The 13,926-nt window shown below is 35.7% G+C and overlaps 2 protein-coding genes across 3 annotated transcripts; one reads left to right on the top strand and one right to left on the bottom strand.

The window, feature by feature from the left end:
- Positions 1-4,637: 4,637 nt before the first annotated feature.
- On the top strand, positions 4,638-5,912 carry LOC115981665. Its single transcript, XM_031103955.1, has one exon. The coding sequence runs from the start codon at positions 4,703-4,705 to the stop codon at positions 5,534-5,536; it is 834 nt and encodes a 277-aa protein (XP_030959815.1). The 5' UTR covers positions 4,638-4,702; the 3' UTR covers positions 5,537-5,912.
- A 3,526-nt stretch (positions 5,913-9,438) lies between these two features.
- LOC115979892 (pentatricopeptide repeat-containing protein At1g63330-like) lies at positions 9,439-12,676 on the bottom strand. Of its 2 annotated transcripts, none has more exons than XR_004089224.1 (2): positions 12,525-12,676; positions 9,439-9,920 (listed from the first exon to the last, which is right to left on the bottom strand). XR_004089224.1 is itself a non-coding variant. In XM_031101975.1 (2 exons), exon 1 carries the CDS (start codon positions 12,390-12,392, stop codon positions 10,206-10,208), a length of 2,187 nt encoding a protein of 728 aa, XP_030957835.1. In that variant the 5' UTR covers positions 12,393-12,676; the 3' UTR covers positions 9,439-9,920; positions 10,031-10,205. The 2 variants fall into 2 exon arrangements, 1 of the variants encoding a protein (XP_030957835.1); XM_031101975.1 differs by having other exon boundaries at positions 10,031-12,676.
- Between the last annotated feature and the right edge of the window lie 1,250 nt (positions 12,677-13,926).

Raw genomic sequence — 13,926 nt, 5'->3', positions numbered from 1 at the left:
TTACCAGATGGAGTAAACTGGCTCTACCCCGAGGATCAAATGCGAAGCCCGGAGTTGTTCGTCCCAATGTACGTATATCTCAGAACGGAGGATGAAGTTCAAATTCTTGGCGTGAACGGTTCTGATGTCCGGAACAAACACTTTGCCGTCTGCAAAAGAGCAAGTGTCATATTAGTGTCTAACAATAAAGATTTAGTTCAATAAAAAGAAAATGAGAAGTGGGGGAAAGCAATTAGATCAAGGGAATGGTACAAACCCACTTCACGCCGTGAAAGGGGGCAAGGGACATCCCCGGCAAACCAATTGCCGCGCACCCGAACAAACTCCCCGGCGGAGTTCCTGTTTGAATTAGGTAGGCATGATATCAGCCGTACCTGATTATCTCTTGTCTTTAGGTAATAGTTGGTGGCTTTGCTCCCACAAAGGCTATACATGTGGTTAATGTCATGGTGATTTAACTGTAAATTAAAGGTATGGTTCAACTTACTGACGCAACTAACTACCTGGTAAAAGTTGGGGGGAAGCTGGTTGGGACACAGCCCGTAGTATATAAATGTATTTATCAAAAGGGAATCCACGGGGAACCTGACCCCGCCTTCTAAAATTGACATCAAAGGGAAGAAGGTTGTATCCCGCCCTCGGTGGAGTTCAATATCACTCTCATGGCAGTAAGCCACATCCACGTCATCGGGAATACTAAATGTGCTCCTAAAGGTGGCCAAGACAGCCGAAGATTCTAGAAGATAAGAGTAACCCATCTATAACGCCTAAAGCTATAAAAGGAAACTTAAAGAAATAAAGCTGAAGGAACAGGAAGGGGAAGAAAAACTTACTTTAGGTTTTAAGGAGGAAAAGAACACTGGGCAAGTGAGTAAGCGCACAGAGATTTGGTCGGCAGAGAGTAAGCGCGAAATATCAGAGATGAAGGAAAAATGAAAGAATGTTCTGAAGGAGACTATTTATAGAGTCAAAAAGGGGGGGGGGGGGCGAAGAAACGTTTAATCAAGCAATAAATGGGCACGATTTACGAGCGGCCCTGCAAGTGCCAAACGTAACCAATTCTCACGCCGCTTCGGTTCACAAACCGTCAGGTAATAATGGCAACTGTACCTGGCGCCGCGAAATAACACGTCTTTTGAGATGAACATTAATAAGAAACCACAACCACGAGTCCCGGGCTATAAGGTCTCCGAGGTCAAAAGGCTCAACCAGCTCCTTGATTCTTCCCGACAACCGGGTATGAATCAAAGGGGGGCTAATGTACGGCACCGAGATCCCAAGACCTATATAGGCCTTGGGCCCAGGCCCAACGGAACGGCCCCGTTGCCCTAAGCCCTTCTTGAAACCGCCTTAATGTTAAAACGAGTTTTGGGCCTTGAATTCTAAGAAGTATTCGGTTTAAGCTTTCCGAACAAGCATATGAACCGTGCTCGGGAAAATCATGATATGCTCAGGAAACTGCATTGCTGAGCATAGTCGAATAAGCTGGAATCAAGTTCCAAGGTCATAAATGTTGCACCCCACTCTCACCTAAACACCCACTTTAACCAGATAATATTGGACCTTCAATAGCACTAGCGGTGGCTGTAATCATAATCTCCCTACTAACTTTAGCTATAAATAGCAGAAATTTGGGAGAAAAAGGGGTTCAGAAAAATAAAGAGAAAACAGTCAAGTGAGAAGAAGAAACTAAGTGTTACTTTGAGTCTCTCTGCCGAGAACGACCCAGAGTAGGAAATCCTCAAACCCACTACAAATAAATTGTGAGCCCAAGTGAGTTAAGGCCCAACAGTCTTATTCTTGGCCATCTCACAATAGAAGAATGCAAATTCCGTTGGATCATTGTAAAATTGTTGTCCTAGTTTATTGAAAAATATTACTTCTAAATTCTAATAAGTAATAAATTTAACGAGTTAGCTTAGCAGTTCTTAAGGTCTTATAATATCTATGAGATCTTTGGTTTGAAACTTCTTGCCAAATACTCGAAGAGGTTTGAAGATTCTAAACACCTTTTTTGTTATGGCCATTAAAATAAACTAGCATGTAACTCTATGCAAACGCATGAATGCATTTAAAATTAAACAAAATTTTTATTATAAAAATATAACTAATTGGTCAAATTATTTTTTTTTTTTAAAAATATAGCACATGCATTCGTGCATACATATAGATATATTTAAAATTAAACACAATTTTTTTCATAAAATATAGATAATTAGTCAAATTGTTTTTAAAAGTAAACGTAATTAGCCACATATTAAAATTCTTACCTAAATTTAATACTATTTATGGTCATTTTTTCTTCTTCTAATTTTTAATAAAATAGAATGTGTGATGATTTTTGTTATGCTGTGATTTTTATTTTATTTATTTTTTGAGAAACATGTGGTGATTTTTATTGAGTTTATGTGATTTTTTTTTAAATAGTTTATTAATATTAGATTCTTAGTATTTTGCACTCATTAACTCACTTGACACAAAGATTAAAAAACTTAAGTAGACATATGGCACAAGCTAAAGTGGATAATTATGGTGTAGTTCTTACATAAATTTAGACACATGATACAAAATTGGATTATAATGTCGAATTTTAATTCAATTTTCTCTAAACTTTACATATTATATATATATATATAGATGACTTATAAATTTGAATTTTTTTTAGTTATATGATTATGATTTTTATGATTTATTGTATTGGACTTCTCGTTTTTTACATTAAATTAACTAATTTAGCAAAAAAATTAAAAAATTAAGATTAGATGGGATATGTGGCACAAAATTAAACTCTAATTAAAATTCAACTTTTACACTAAATTAACTCACTTGGCACAAATTCTAAATTTTAGATTAAATGAGACACATGGCGCAAAATTATACTCTAATTAAATTCAAAATTGAAATTTAATTAGATTTTGTCTATACTTTACCCGTTATTATTATTACTAGTATGCAGCCCCGTGTGGTAATATATTATTAATCATGAGTTTATTCATGTTTAAAAGGTTCAGTTAAGTCTAAATTCATATTATTAACCAGAAAATTTCATTAACAAAACTTAGCAGTATATATATTTTACACAGAAAGATGAACCTTGGTGACAATGTTTATCCAAAAGATCTATTCACGCTTTTGAATCTTCAATCTCTATTGGTGATTGAAATTTTCGCAGCTTAAAAAATTTAAAATTTAAAAAAAAAAAAAAAAAAAAAACCCTTAGAGTTGTACTCATTTTGTAATTTTACGATGGGTCATTTTGTAACATGATGGGCATTTGTATGAAGAAAAAACCTCTGAAGTTCCATGACTGATAAAAGAAATTCTCTCCAATCTCTTTTTATAGAGAGAGGGGTTTGTGCATGTTTTTATACATCCTTCATAGTTGTATTATCACGAAGTAGGTCCAATGGATTTAGATTGGTACTACCGATTCCCAAAGCATAAGTGTTTAATGTGTTATTAATTTCATCTTGGCTTCTACACATGACAGTAAAATTAAAAATAATTAGATTGTATACGTGTATAGTAAAATTGGACTTCAATTTTAGATTCTAATTGAACCATTGGAATGATAATATATGATAGTAACAACAATAGGAAAATTCAAATAAAATTTCGAATTAAATTGTAACAATTTGAATAAAAAATTCTAGTAGAAAGACAGGGTGGAGTGATCCACTCCAAGAAGGCGACCAAACTTGCGTAAATATAGAATAATAAATCTCTCCAGAAAATTTACATTGTTCATAACCTTTACCTTCACTGAACATTTTAAAAACATAGTAACTCACATCTGCCATCCAGACATCTACAGCCGGGTCCTCTCCAATTTGCGTGAGATTCCATTGATCACTAAGTTCCTTTGCAGCTTGCAAAAAGTATCATCCATCGATCCACAGCAGTGCTTTCTTCATTGTTATAGATGTCAAACCTGAACAAAAAGCCAAATATAAGGATAGTGAATTTTAGGCATAATGTGCATCTAATCACATATTAACAATTTATAACAAATGTAAAGATGCAAACTTTGTAAGTAAATAGTAAACAAAACTCAGTGTCAGAACTAAAAAGAAAGCACTTTAATTCGAAACTCAGTGCAAATGTAAAGATGCAAACTTTGTAAGCAATTTATAACAAAGATGCAAACTCTGGCTTTGCTATCTTTTTGGAAATTATGCAATGTACTCAAACCAAGTTCTTATCACCGATATTAATCTCTTTGGTTTTCACGTTTGACTACAAAATCAAGAAAAAACTTAATTATCACAGTAACTCACTTGACCCGATACATAGAAGTGGTTTTAATGAGAATGAGTCCACATACATTTAACCACATGATGCAAAATTCAACTTCAATTTCAGATTTTAGACACATGGCACAAAATTAGAGTTCTAATTTGGAATTCAATTTCACACTCTCTTTGCTTTACCTATTATTTTATATATAGATTATTATTATATAAATAAAAATTTAATTGCCATTAAAAAATATTATTAAAAAATAAAAATTGATTAATCAATTAAATTTTTTTTAAAAAAAAACCTTAGTTTAAAGAACGACGTCGTAGGCTCAACCCCAATAAAACGAAAACCCACTTCTTCGTTCTTCCCTCTTCGTCTTCGTTCTCACTCTCCTCCTTCCTTCCTTCCTTCCTCTCTCTGCAACCCTAACCCTAACCCTAACCCTAATACCAATAATCAAATGAACCTCTCCACACCCTCCAACAATCCCAACACAAATCGAAACCCACCATCACCAAAAGGCCAAGCAGAATGCAACAATTGCGGCAAAGCAAGCCAATCAGGCGGGTCCCACACCGACACCCACAACCACAAGTGGGCCCAATTCCATTTCCACCACGTCAGGCTCCGAGGCGTCGACCGTCTCCTCTGCACCTCCTGCGTCCTCCGCCTCCACCCTTCTTCCTTCTGCCCTCTCTGCTTTGACCACTTCACCCCTCCCAACCCCCCAATTCACAACCACACCCCTTGCTCCAAATGCTCCTCTCTCACCCACACTCACTGCCTCCCCAACACCACCACCACCAACAACCCTTCTTCTTCTTACCTTTGTCCTCCTTGCTCTGACCCCAATTTCTCCTTCTTCCAATTCCAACCCCACACCGCCACCACCCGCCTCGACGCCCGCTCCGCCTCCGTCCTCCTCTGCGCCGCCCGCATTGCCTCCGCCTCGATGGCCAAGGCTGCTGCCGTGGCGCGTGCTGAGGCTGAGAGGAAGGTCCGCGAGGCTGCAGCTGCCAAGAAGCGCGCACGCGATGCCATGGAGCATCTAGCAATGGTGGAGGCTAAAGCAGGACGGAAGGACTGCTGCATTGAAAATAAGATTAAAGATGGGGTTTTGAGTAATGGGAATTTGAAGTCTTTGGAAAGCGTGGTTCCCAAGAATAATAACAATAACAATAGTTGTAGTAATGGGGTTGGTGGGGTTTTCGAGGAGAGAAAATTGGAGGTTGAGTGTAGGGCAAATAATGTGAATGGGGTGCAGAGCGAAAATGGGAAGGAAAATGAGAGCTAGGAATTTGTAGTTTTGTGTTTGTGTGCACTTTCAATGTGATTGCAGGTGCATTGGGAGTTCGGCTCAATGAATTGCAAAAGAGATTTCAAGTTTCACTATATGTGAAATTGCACGCGAAGAATGTTCTTCGGTGAGTGATTGTATACATTTGTTGGCTGTTTTGCTGGGAGGGTTTTTGAGAATTATGTGATTATGTGTAGTTATAATTGATTCGATGTGCTCAGTTGTAATTTTTAGTAGGCACATTGTTATCGTTGGTAGTCAGTCTAATACAGATATAGATAGTTGCTAATTCCCAATTTTTTTGGTTCTGTTTTGGTTAAAGACGAAGATGTTATTCTTTTTCTAGTGAAATAATGGCATATATTTACTTGTATTTAGTGATGCAGATATTTGCTTTTGTTGGATTTTGTAAATATTAATCACAATGACAGCTACAAAAAATTTTCTTGAGTTGATTTTTTGCTAAGCCAAAGGTTGAGTTGTTTATGAAGTTTGAAGAAAATTCAACTTTTCCAAGTTCATTAATGAATTATTTAACTAGTGCTATTGTTTTGATCCAGCAAATTTCTTTCTGCATTAGATTTTTGTCCTTTGACTTACTGTAGATCTTTTCAAGGACTTATGCGTTATGGGTTTCTTGTTGGAACAGAGGTATACCAGACAAAGTGCAGGCTGCAGTTTGGCACTAATAATGTGTTACATTAGGGTTGGCAATATATATATATATATATATATATATATGTATATATACACAATCACAATATATGGACATAGAACTTATAGAAAACTATTTTGAATTCAATGATCTGAAACCCTCTCTTTTTTATGTCTTAGTACTTTGCCAAGAGACCTTTTCATTCTTTGTTACACTAGTTCGCTTCAGATCTTGCTTAATGCAATCTTTCATTCTTATCACATTATAAAGGGGGAAGATTTCTTGCCAGATTAGTAGTAAAATTGTTGTATTTCTATTCTACTGCAGAAAAGCACAAGTCATTGTGTGTGGTTCATCACATCTTCCTTTGAGTATAAAATCAAATTTGCAGTCTTGGCTTATTAATTTTGCACATATTCGCTACCACTTAGTAGGTGATTCATTTGGAATAGTAGAAAAAAAAATTCTTGATTTTATGATTTCTGCATATATGAACCTTCTCAATATATTTCCCTGCCCTTTTAGCAAAAGTTGGAAATTGGTTTGCAGCAACCAAAGGAAAGCAGAAAGGCATAATGCATGCCATCCAGAAAAGGTCGTGGTGGTTGCATGTCTACATTCCTGAATTCCAGCTGCTTCTCAATAGCTTTAACTAAGACAACATAGGTTTAAGAGACTTGTTATTCAATGATTATGGTTTCTGTATTACCAAATATGTCAGCAAGAATCAGTGAATCATGCATTTATTTCTTACTTCGGCTTAAATCTTCATTTACACATACAACAGCCATGGATTAAGACAAAGATGTTAGCACGCTCAAAATATACATGCATAAGACCTACAAACAACACAAACTTAGCCCACAGAAATAGGATTGCAAAAAGGACCAGAGAGAGATCTTGAGAAACAAGTTGGTTCTTGATTACAAAAGAAGGGTTAGTTTGAGATTGCAAGAAATTGAACATGGGAAGACCTGAAAGAAAAATTGATTGCATTCTAAACGCAATGCTTGGGTTAAAATTTCTGAATGCATCTTTCTAGCAACAATCAATGGAAAACAGAAGCTATGCAGCAGCATTTGTCATTGAGGATGCTTTCTTCTAATCCTAGGTTCTTCTAAATACAAATATTCTTCACCTTTGGATGGCAAATAGCTTTCAAGTTGCTTGCCTAAAGTTTGTGGCTCTCCATACCTGAACAAAATAAAATTGACAGCTCTCTCCAATTCTTTTAATCACTTTCTTTTTCCTTTTCTTGTTGGCGGCAGAAAGACATTACATGTTCTCTTTGTTGAGTCTCCCCCACATGTTTCTCTTTCTATCTTCAGGAAGGAAACCCAGCCTGAAAAGGGACTTCAGTGCCTGGTAACCATTTTTGTGCTTGAATGAATCGACCAACTGTGAAACATTTGACTCTCTTGTTGGCTTGAGCTCCAAACCCCTCGTTACCATACTCAGCAAGGGTCAGTTTTAATTCCAAAGGTATTATTGTTGTTAAACCATCCCTCTGGACTAATTAAATCTCCCAAAAATGATTGCGGTGGCATGCCCAGGTAAATGATTCTTCAGTCCTTCAAGGTAGTAAGACTTGTCTCGGTCGATATTGCTTTTATGGACCACAAAACCAGCGCTTTGACCCCTGTCACTCCTGGCTTACACAGCTATTATATCTACCATCGATCCAAAAAACTCTGAAATGGTCAACATTGACAGAACCTTTGAAATAGATTATTACTTTGATTTGATTACCTACTGGTTCTAAGCTAGTTTTAGAGGATTCCTTGCAATCTATTTCATTACAAATCGAGTCAAGGGTGACATTTGTGTTTACTAGGGTTTTTGGGAGTGATCCAACCCGGCAACAACGCCAATGACAACTGCTGCAATTACTATGAGAGAAACACCCAACACAACCATGTTTCCAATCAATTCATCTTGATTTATTTCCTCATCAAATTGCGCCATGAGCAAGGAGACAAAAAAGAACTTCTATTTGGTTATTTTTTGTTTATTTTCTACTCCCCTTATGATGATGGAGAGGGCATTTCAAAAGTAGGGTCATCTAGCTTTTTGAATGCATGAGATGGAGGTTAGCACAAATGAGTTTGGCGCCTTTCAAAAGCAACCAAAATCATATATGTCGCTAACAGTATGTAGTTTTTCTTTATTTCTTTTTCCTGCTGAAGCTAAACAGTATGTAGTTAGGTACTGAAAGGTTTTGATGCAAGTTTGTCAAAACTACATGGCTATTTTTAGAACCCATTTTGGTATGAATAGCAAGATAGGCAATAGCTGAGTCATTTCCTCGATGTATATGAGGCAACTTGCTTGTCGGCATAACCATAAACAAAACATAAAAGAGTGATAAGAAGCTAGCCCTATTTTGGGTAGATAAATATGCCTGTGTTAGTAAATTCTTTAACATCCAAATCCAAGTAAATCCAGACACCTAAGAGAGGACATCAGAATGGAAGTTTGTTAAAGAAAATAAAATGTAAGATTGTTTTTTAGGGTGATTTCAAAGTAGAGATTTTAAAATCTTAACTGAAATTTAAACCCCCCACCCCGGGCAAAAAAAAAAAAAAAGAAGAAGAAACACTTTAATCCTTTTTTAAGGTAATTCCACGATTGAGATCTTAAAATTTTAAACAATACCATTGAACTATAAGGATTTAGGGGTTTATTAATGTTTCTCTAAATATTAACAATGTGATCTAAACCACTCATTTTAACAACAAATAACCAAAATTTTAAGAACTCCACAATGGGGCTTTTCTTTTTTTTTTTTCTCTACATCAAAGTTATTTTAAGAACTTTAGAGAATCTCAATCTAAAAGGAGGGAATCTGTGAAATGAGATTTTCCTGGACTTTATGAGCAGTATCTGCATTTAGTAATAGGGATTTCCGTGTATACAATCTTCTTATTAACCTTATTATAATTTATTATAATTAATAAAAATAAAAATAACAACAACAACAAAATACCAAAATATAGGCAAATGACTTGAGTTTAATTGCAAACCTACCAAAAGAACCGAAACAAAAAACATTTTCAATTATTTGACACGTACATAAAATCATTATTATTTCTTATAACTCCAAATATTAATATAAACAAAATATTAAAATGTGAAAAAAATTCTATTTTTTTGGAACATTTGGAAGTTCTCAACTCTTTTTTTTTTTTTTTAATAGGAGGGAGTCTCAACTCTTAAATAGGATAATAATCCCAAATTTGAAATCTACACAAAAAATTAACACTCTTATTCTTTTATTTGAGCCTTCTACCTTCAAGCTTACATCTTAAAATAAAGACCTATTCCCTATGTAAGCCTTGACATTTTTAAACAAACCATTAAATACCATTCATACATATGGGTGCAGAATTTGTAGTTTTGGCATCCAACAATAATGTCTCATGATTGGTCAAGGTGAATGAAACCTTACAAACACCATCAATCTCCACATTCAGATAGCTTTCCTGACACAATTTTTTTTTTCCTGGACAAGCTCTCCTATTACCTGATAGCAGAAGAGATCAGAATTAAGGGAAAGTGGTCCAGTATTTTTTGATTGATTTGCACCCATCCAACACATCAAATTCCATGCTTAAGGCACAAGTTTTGTACTATTGCAGCTTCAGCCTCAAGCCATTAGTTGCTATACACAAAAGCTTGCGTCTCCTCCTCAATCTGACAATTTTCTCTCAGACCCTTTGTAACAACCTGCAAGTCAAATAAATAATGCAACCATTCAAATCTACTGCAAGTTATAAATAGAGAAAATAAAACATCAAATACCTATATAATAACTGTAAGTATAATGACAACCAAACCTTGAGGATGTCATTGCCCTTATGAGCACCTACATCGCTGCATGAAGAAAAAAGAATACAGCTCTTTCTCACTGAACATAGTATAACATCTTTTTGCCACTCATTATAGTTCTGATTATCAGGGTTCACGAGGAACAGCCATTGTCTTTGTCCATGCCTACTTTAAGTGGGTACATCACGTATTTCCTAAGCCCTCAGTAAGTATGCTACAAACAGCATCTTGCGCGGTGGAATCATCATGGGCATATGCCCCCCTGTCTGCTTCCTCTCTAGCAATAGATCCAACCAACAATCCATGAGTAGTAGCATCTGGGACCCAACCTCTTTCCAACATCAAATCCAGTAAGCGACAAGCTTCACATTTATTACCCTCTTTCCAGAAGCCATTAATCAAAATGTTGTAAATTTCAGGATATAGAATTTCAGAATTAGAAATAAGTTTATTGATCGCACTTGAAACCACACACAATTGAGAATGGTTGGATATACACAAAAGAAGATCAAATAGTCTTTTAGAATCAGGTACCCAACCCTCATTAACCATCATGTTAAAATAGAAGACACACTCCTTTATACGATTAAGTGAACTCATGCTTTGTATGAGGAAGCTATACACTTCCTGATCAAGACTGCAACCCCGTATCAGCATTTGTGAGAAAACTACTAACACATCTTTTGCCCTGTCTAATTTAGATAACTCAAGCATAATTGTACTGTAAGTTCCATTATTACAAGAAGTGCCAGAATAGTAAGCCAACTGCCATAACTTTATTGCTTGATCAACTTCTGCCGTGGCACAAATACCCTTGATCAACATATCAAATGAGGAAGACTGAAGAGGGAATTTATTACTAGACATATAATAAAACACTTCAGCAGCTTCTAGAGTCCTTTCCACCTGGCATAGGCCATTGATCAGCTCGGAATAAGATTTAGAATCCAAAATCCAGCATTTAGCACAAATCTCATGAAACAGCTTCAAAGCATCATCATGCTTGTTCAATTTACAGTTGCCAATAACTAGAGCCAAGTACGTGGCACAATCAGGAATAAATGAAGAAACAATCATTTTTCCAAGAAGTTCAAATGCCTTCCTGATACCCTCATTCTCACAAAGCCATCTGATAAGAAAATTCCAAGAATCACAGTTGGCTATGTTCTTTTCAGACATTTTCTCAAGTAGGCCTTTTGCCACTGAAAATTTACCAGAACTGCAACAAACTTCAAGCAATATATTGTGTAAAGAAGTTTCAGAAACATCATTCTCCTCCAAGAACTCTATAGCTTCATTTATTTTCCCTAATGTACACAATCCATTTACTATATCCAAATACACATTATCAGCCGGCTTTGTATCACTACTTATCATCTCTTTGAAAATGTTCAATGCATCATCCAGCAAAAGGTTCTCACACAAACACCGTATTAGACCCTTGTAAACAAATGAATCAGGAACAAAGTTAGAAGCTCTCATTAATCCAAACAACCTAATCCCCTCCCCTGGTTTATTCTCCCTACAAAATAAAGGTATTATACAGGTATAAAAACTCAAATCAGGCTGACACCCAAATTCAAACATTTCACCTAAAACATTAACAGCTTCATCCACTCGGTTTTTCTCAACAAGACCCTTTATGACTATCTCAAAGGTCCTGCTATTAGGATTGCATCCTTTCTTGTTCATTCTTCTAAACTGATCCAAAGCAGACTCAACCTTATTGGTCCCAAACAAAGCCTGCAACAAATAATTCAAACTATCAACTGTTGGTACAATTCCGGCTTTCACTATTTCCTTATAAACGAACATCACATCTTGAAATTCCCTCTTCTCCTCCACAACAGCACCCAATACAGCATTAAATGCATCTATAGAGGGCTTATAACCACCCAAGTTCATATTAACAAGAACTCGAATAGCTTCACTCGGCCTACCATGCCTAACAAAGGTATTAATTAATGCCACAAGAGCTTCCTCAACACCAGGACACCTATCTTTCACCATATTCTGACAAAAACCTTCCATTTCCTTAACATTTCCAGCCAAACCCAGCTTCAGAATTATCCAATAATACGTATCAGTGGTATGGTGGAACCTTTTTTGGAGAGCAGCCCATTTGAACATCCTCACTGCTGAGTTCAAATCACTGGTATTATCCAAAACCCGGATTAAGTTATCCGGGGCAAGCTTATTCCTTAAAAAGTTAACATTTTGTTCATAGTCAGATGAGTTCAGTGGATTTTGATTGTTTTCAGGGAAAATTTCGATGGTATTAGCACATGAAACTGAAGAAATGAATGCATTGAGAGTGACCCATTTGGGGATTCTCTTGGAAATTGCTAAAGGTGAGAGCTTTACAGCCATTTGAGGAGTTCATGAACATGAACCTATATTTTCTCGGAAAAAGAAGAATTTCTCGAAGGGTAAAAAGGAAATAACTTTCACAGGAAAATGAACTAATGAGAAGGAAGATATAAAGGAATGGTGATCACTGACCTGAGAAAAGATGCACCAGACTGAATTCAGCAGAGGCTACTGGCGAGGAGACGATAGTGTCAATGGAGGACTTTCGGTTTTTGCATTTTACTTGCTAAAATGTGCAAGAAAGCAAGGGTTTTGTTCTATGCACCCAATCCATCTCTGTTTGTTCCCGGCCCATATATTACCAAGCTACTGGCCATTGGGCTTTATTACTTAATTCTTTATAGACTCTCTCTTTTGCACTTGGAAGTTGGAATTGCCATTGTATTGCACATTTTTTAATCACTTTCTGTTAGAAAAGTGGGTAAGAATTTGGATTTTAGTTCATTCAATTAGTAAAAAATTTTATCGTCAATTAAAAGATATGGGATTCAAACTCGCCTATGCCAAAAATTGATTAGTGTTTTAGCATGATGATAAGAGTAATCATTATGAAGTGTATATCATAAGTTGAAATTCTATTATATTTATTCAAAAAAAAAAAAAAAGTGTAAGAATTAAAAAATGGTGGAAGGAACATGTATCAATTAGTGCTTATAAATGAATAATAAACCTCAAAAGTTCATATGTTATTATATTTATAAATTATAGACTCGTATCTATTAACTGACGTGATTCCCCCCAAAGTACGAAGAAGATAGAGTTAATTTTGTTGTAGATTGAACCAAAAATCTTCCTCATGTGCATGAATATAATTTTTTTGAAACAAAACTTCATAATCCTTTTCCTCCTGAATAAACGGAGTACCTAGTCAATCCTTTTTCTTTTTTTTTTGTGTGGTAAAAAGAGCATAGATATTAATAAGCTAAAAGATTATAGTAGTTTTTTGTTCCTATGTAGCAGATATATAACATCACACACAATTACATAATACATAATGTCATGTATATTATCTATATGGGTGGTAGACTCCTATCCTATCTCAAAAGAAAGTAGTGATAACAAAAAGGTACGACATGTATCAAATAGCGCTTCATGTTGCATTTGGTTCTTTCATTTTTTAACTCACTTATTTGTTACTCTATTTGGCCTACGGTAGGAGAAAGTTTACACTGCATACAACAAATGCAAGGTATACTTTCTTCTATGATAAATATGATTATGTGAGTCTGGTTGAATTCTTGTTACTCTATTTGGCCCACGGTAGGAGAAAGTTTACACCGCATACAACGAATGCAAGGTATACTTTCTTCCAAGGGCGGAGCCAGAGGGGGGCGAGGGGGGACACCTGCCCCTTCTGACTCCTCCTAAAATTGTCATGAATATGTAATCTTAAAAAAAAGACTAGCATAGAGAAAAAAACTAAAAAATGACTTGGTTGAAACTTAAAACTTAAAAGTGATTATGACACCAAAAAAAAAAAAGTAAAAAAGGTTTTCTCAAACATCAAATCGTAACTTTTTCGCCTATTTTATTG

The sequence above is a fragment of the Quercus lobata genome, chromosome 3 (assembly GCF_001633185.2).
Source record: "Quercus lobata isolate SW786 chromosome 3, ValleyOak3.0 Primary Assembly, whole genome shotgun sequence".
NCBI lineage: Eukaryota > Viridiplantae > Streptophyta > Magnoliopsida > Fagales > Fagaceae > Quercus > Quercus lobata.
Note: the sequence above shows the minus strand (reverse complement) of the source record. Positions and strands in the feature narration are given on the sequence as shown.

Bases quoted from the DNA above. Each gene is read 5' to 3' on its own strand.
- LOC115981665 (XM_031103955.1), top strand. From the start codon at position 4,703: ATGAACCTCTCCACACCCTCCAACAATCCCAACACAAATCGAAACCCA.
- LOC115979892 (XM_031101975.1), bottom strand. From the start codon at position 12,392: ATGGCTGTAAAGCTCTCACCTTTAGCAATTTCCAAGAGAATCCCCAAA.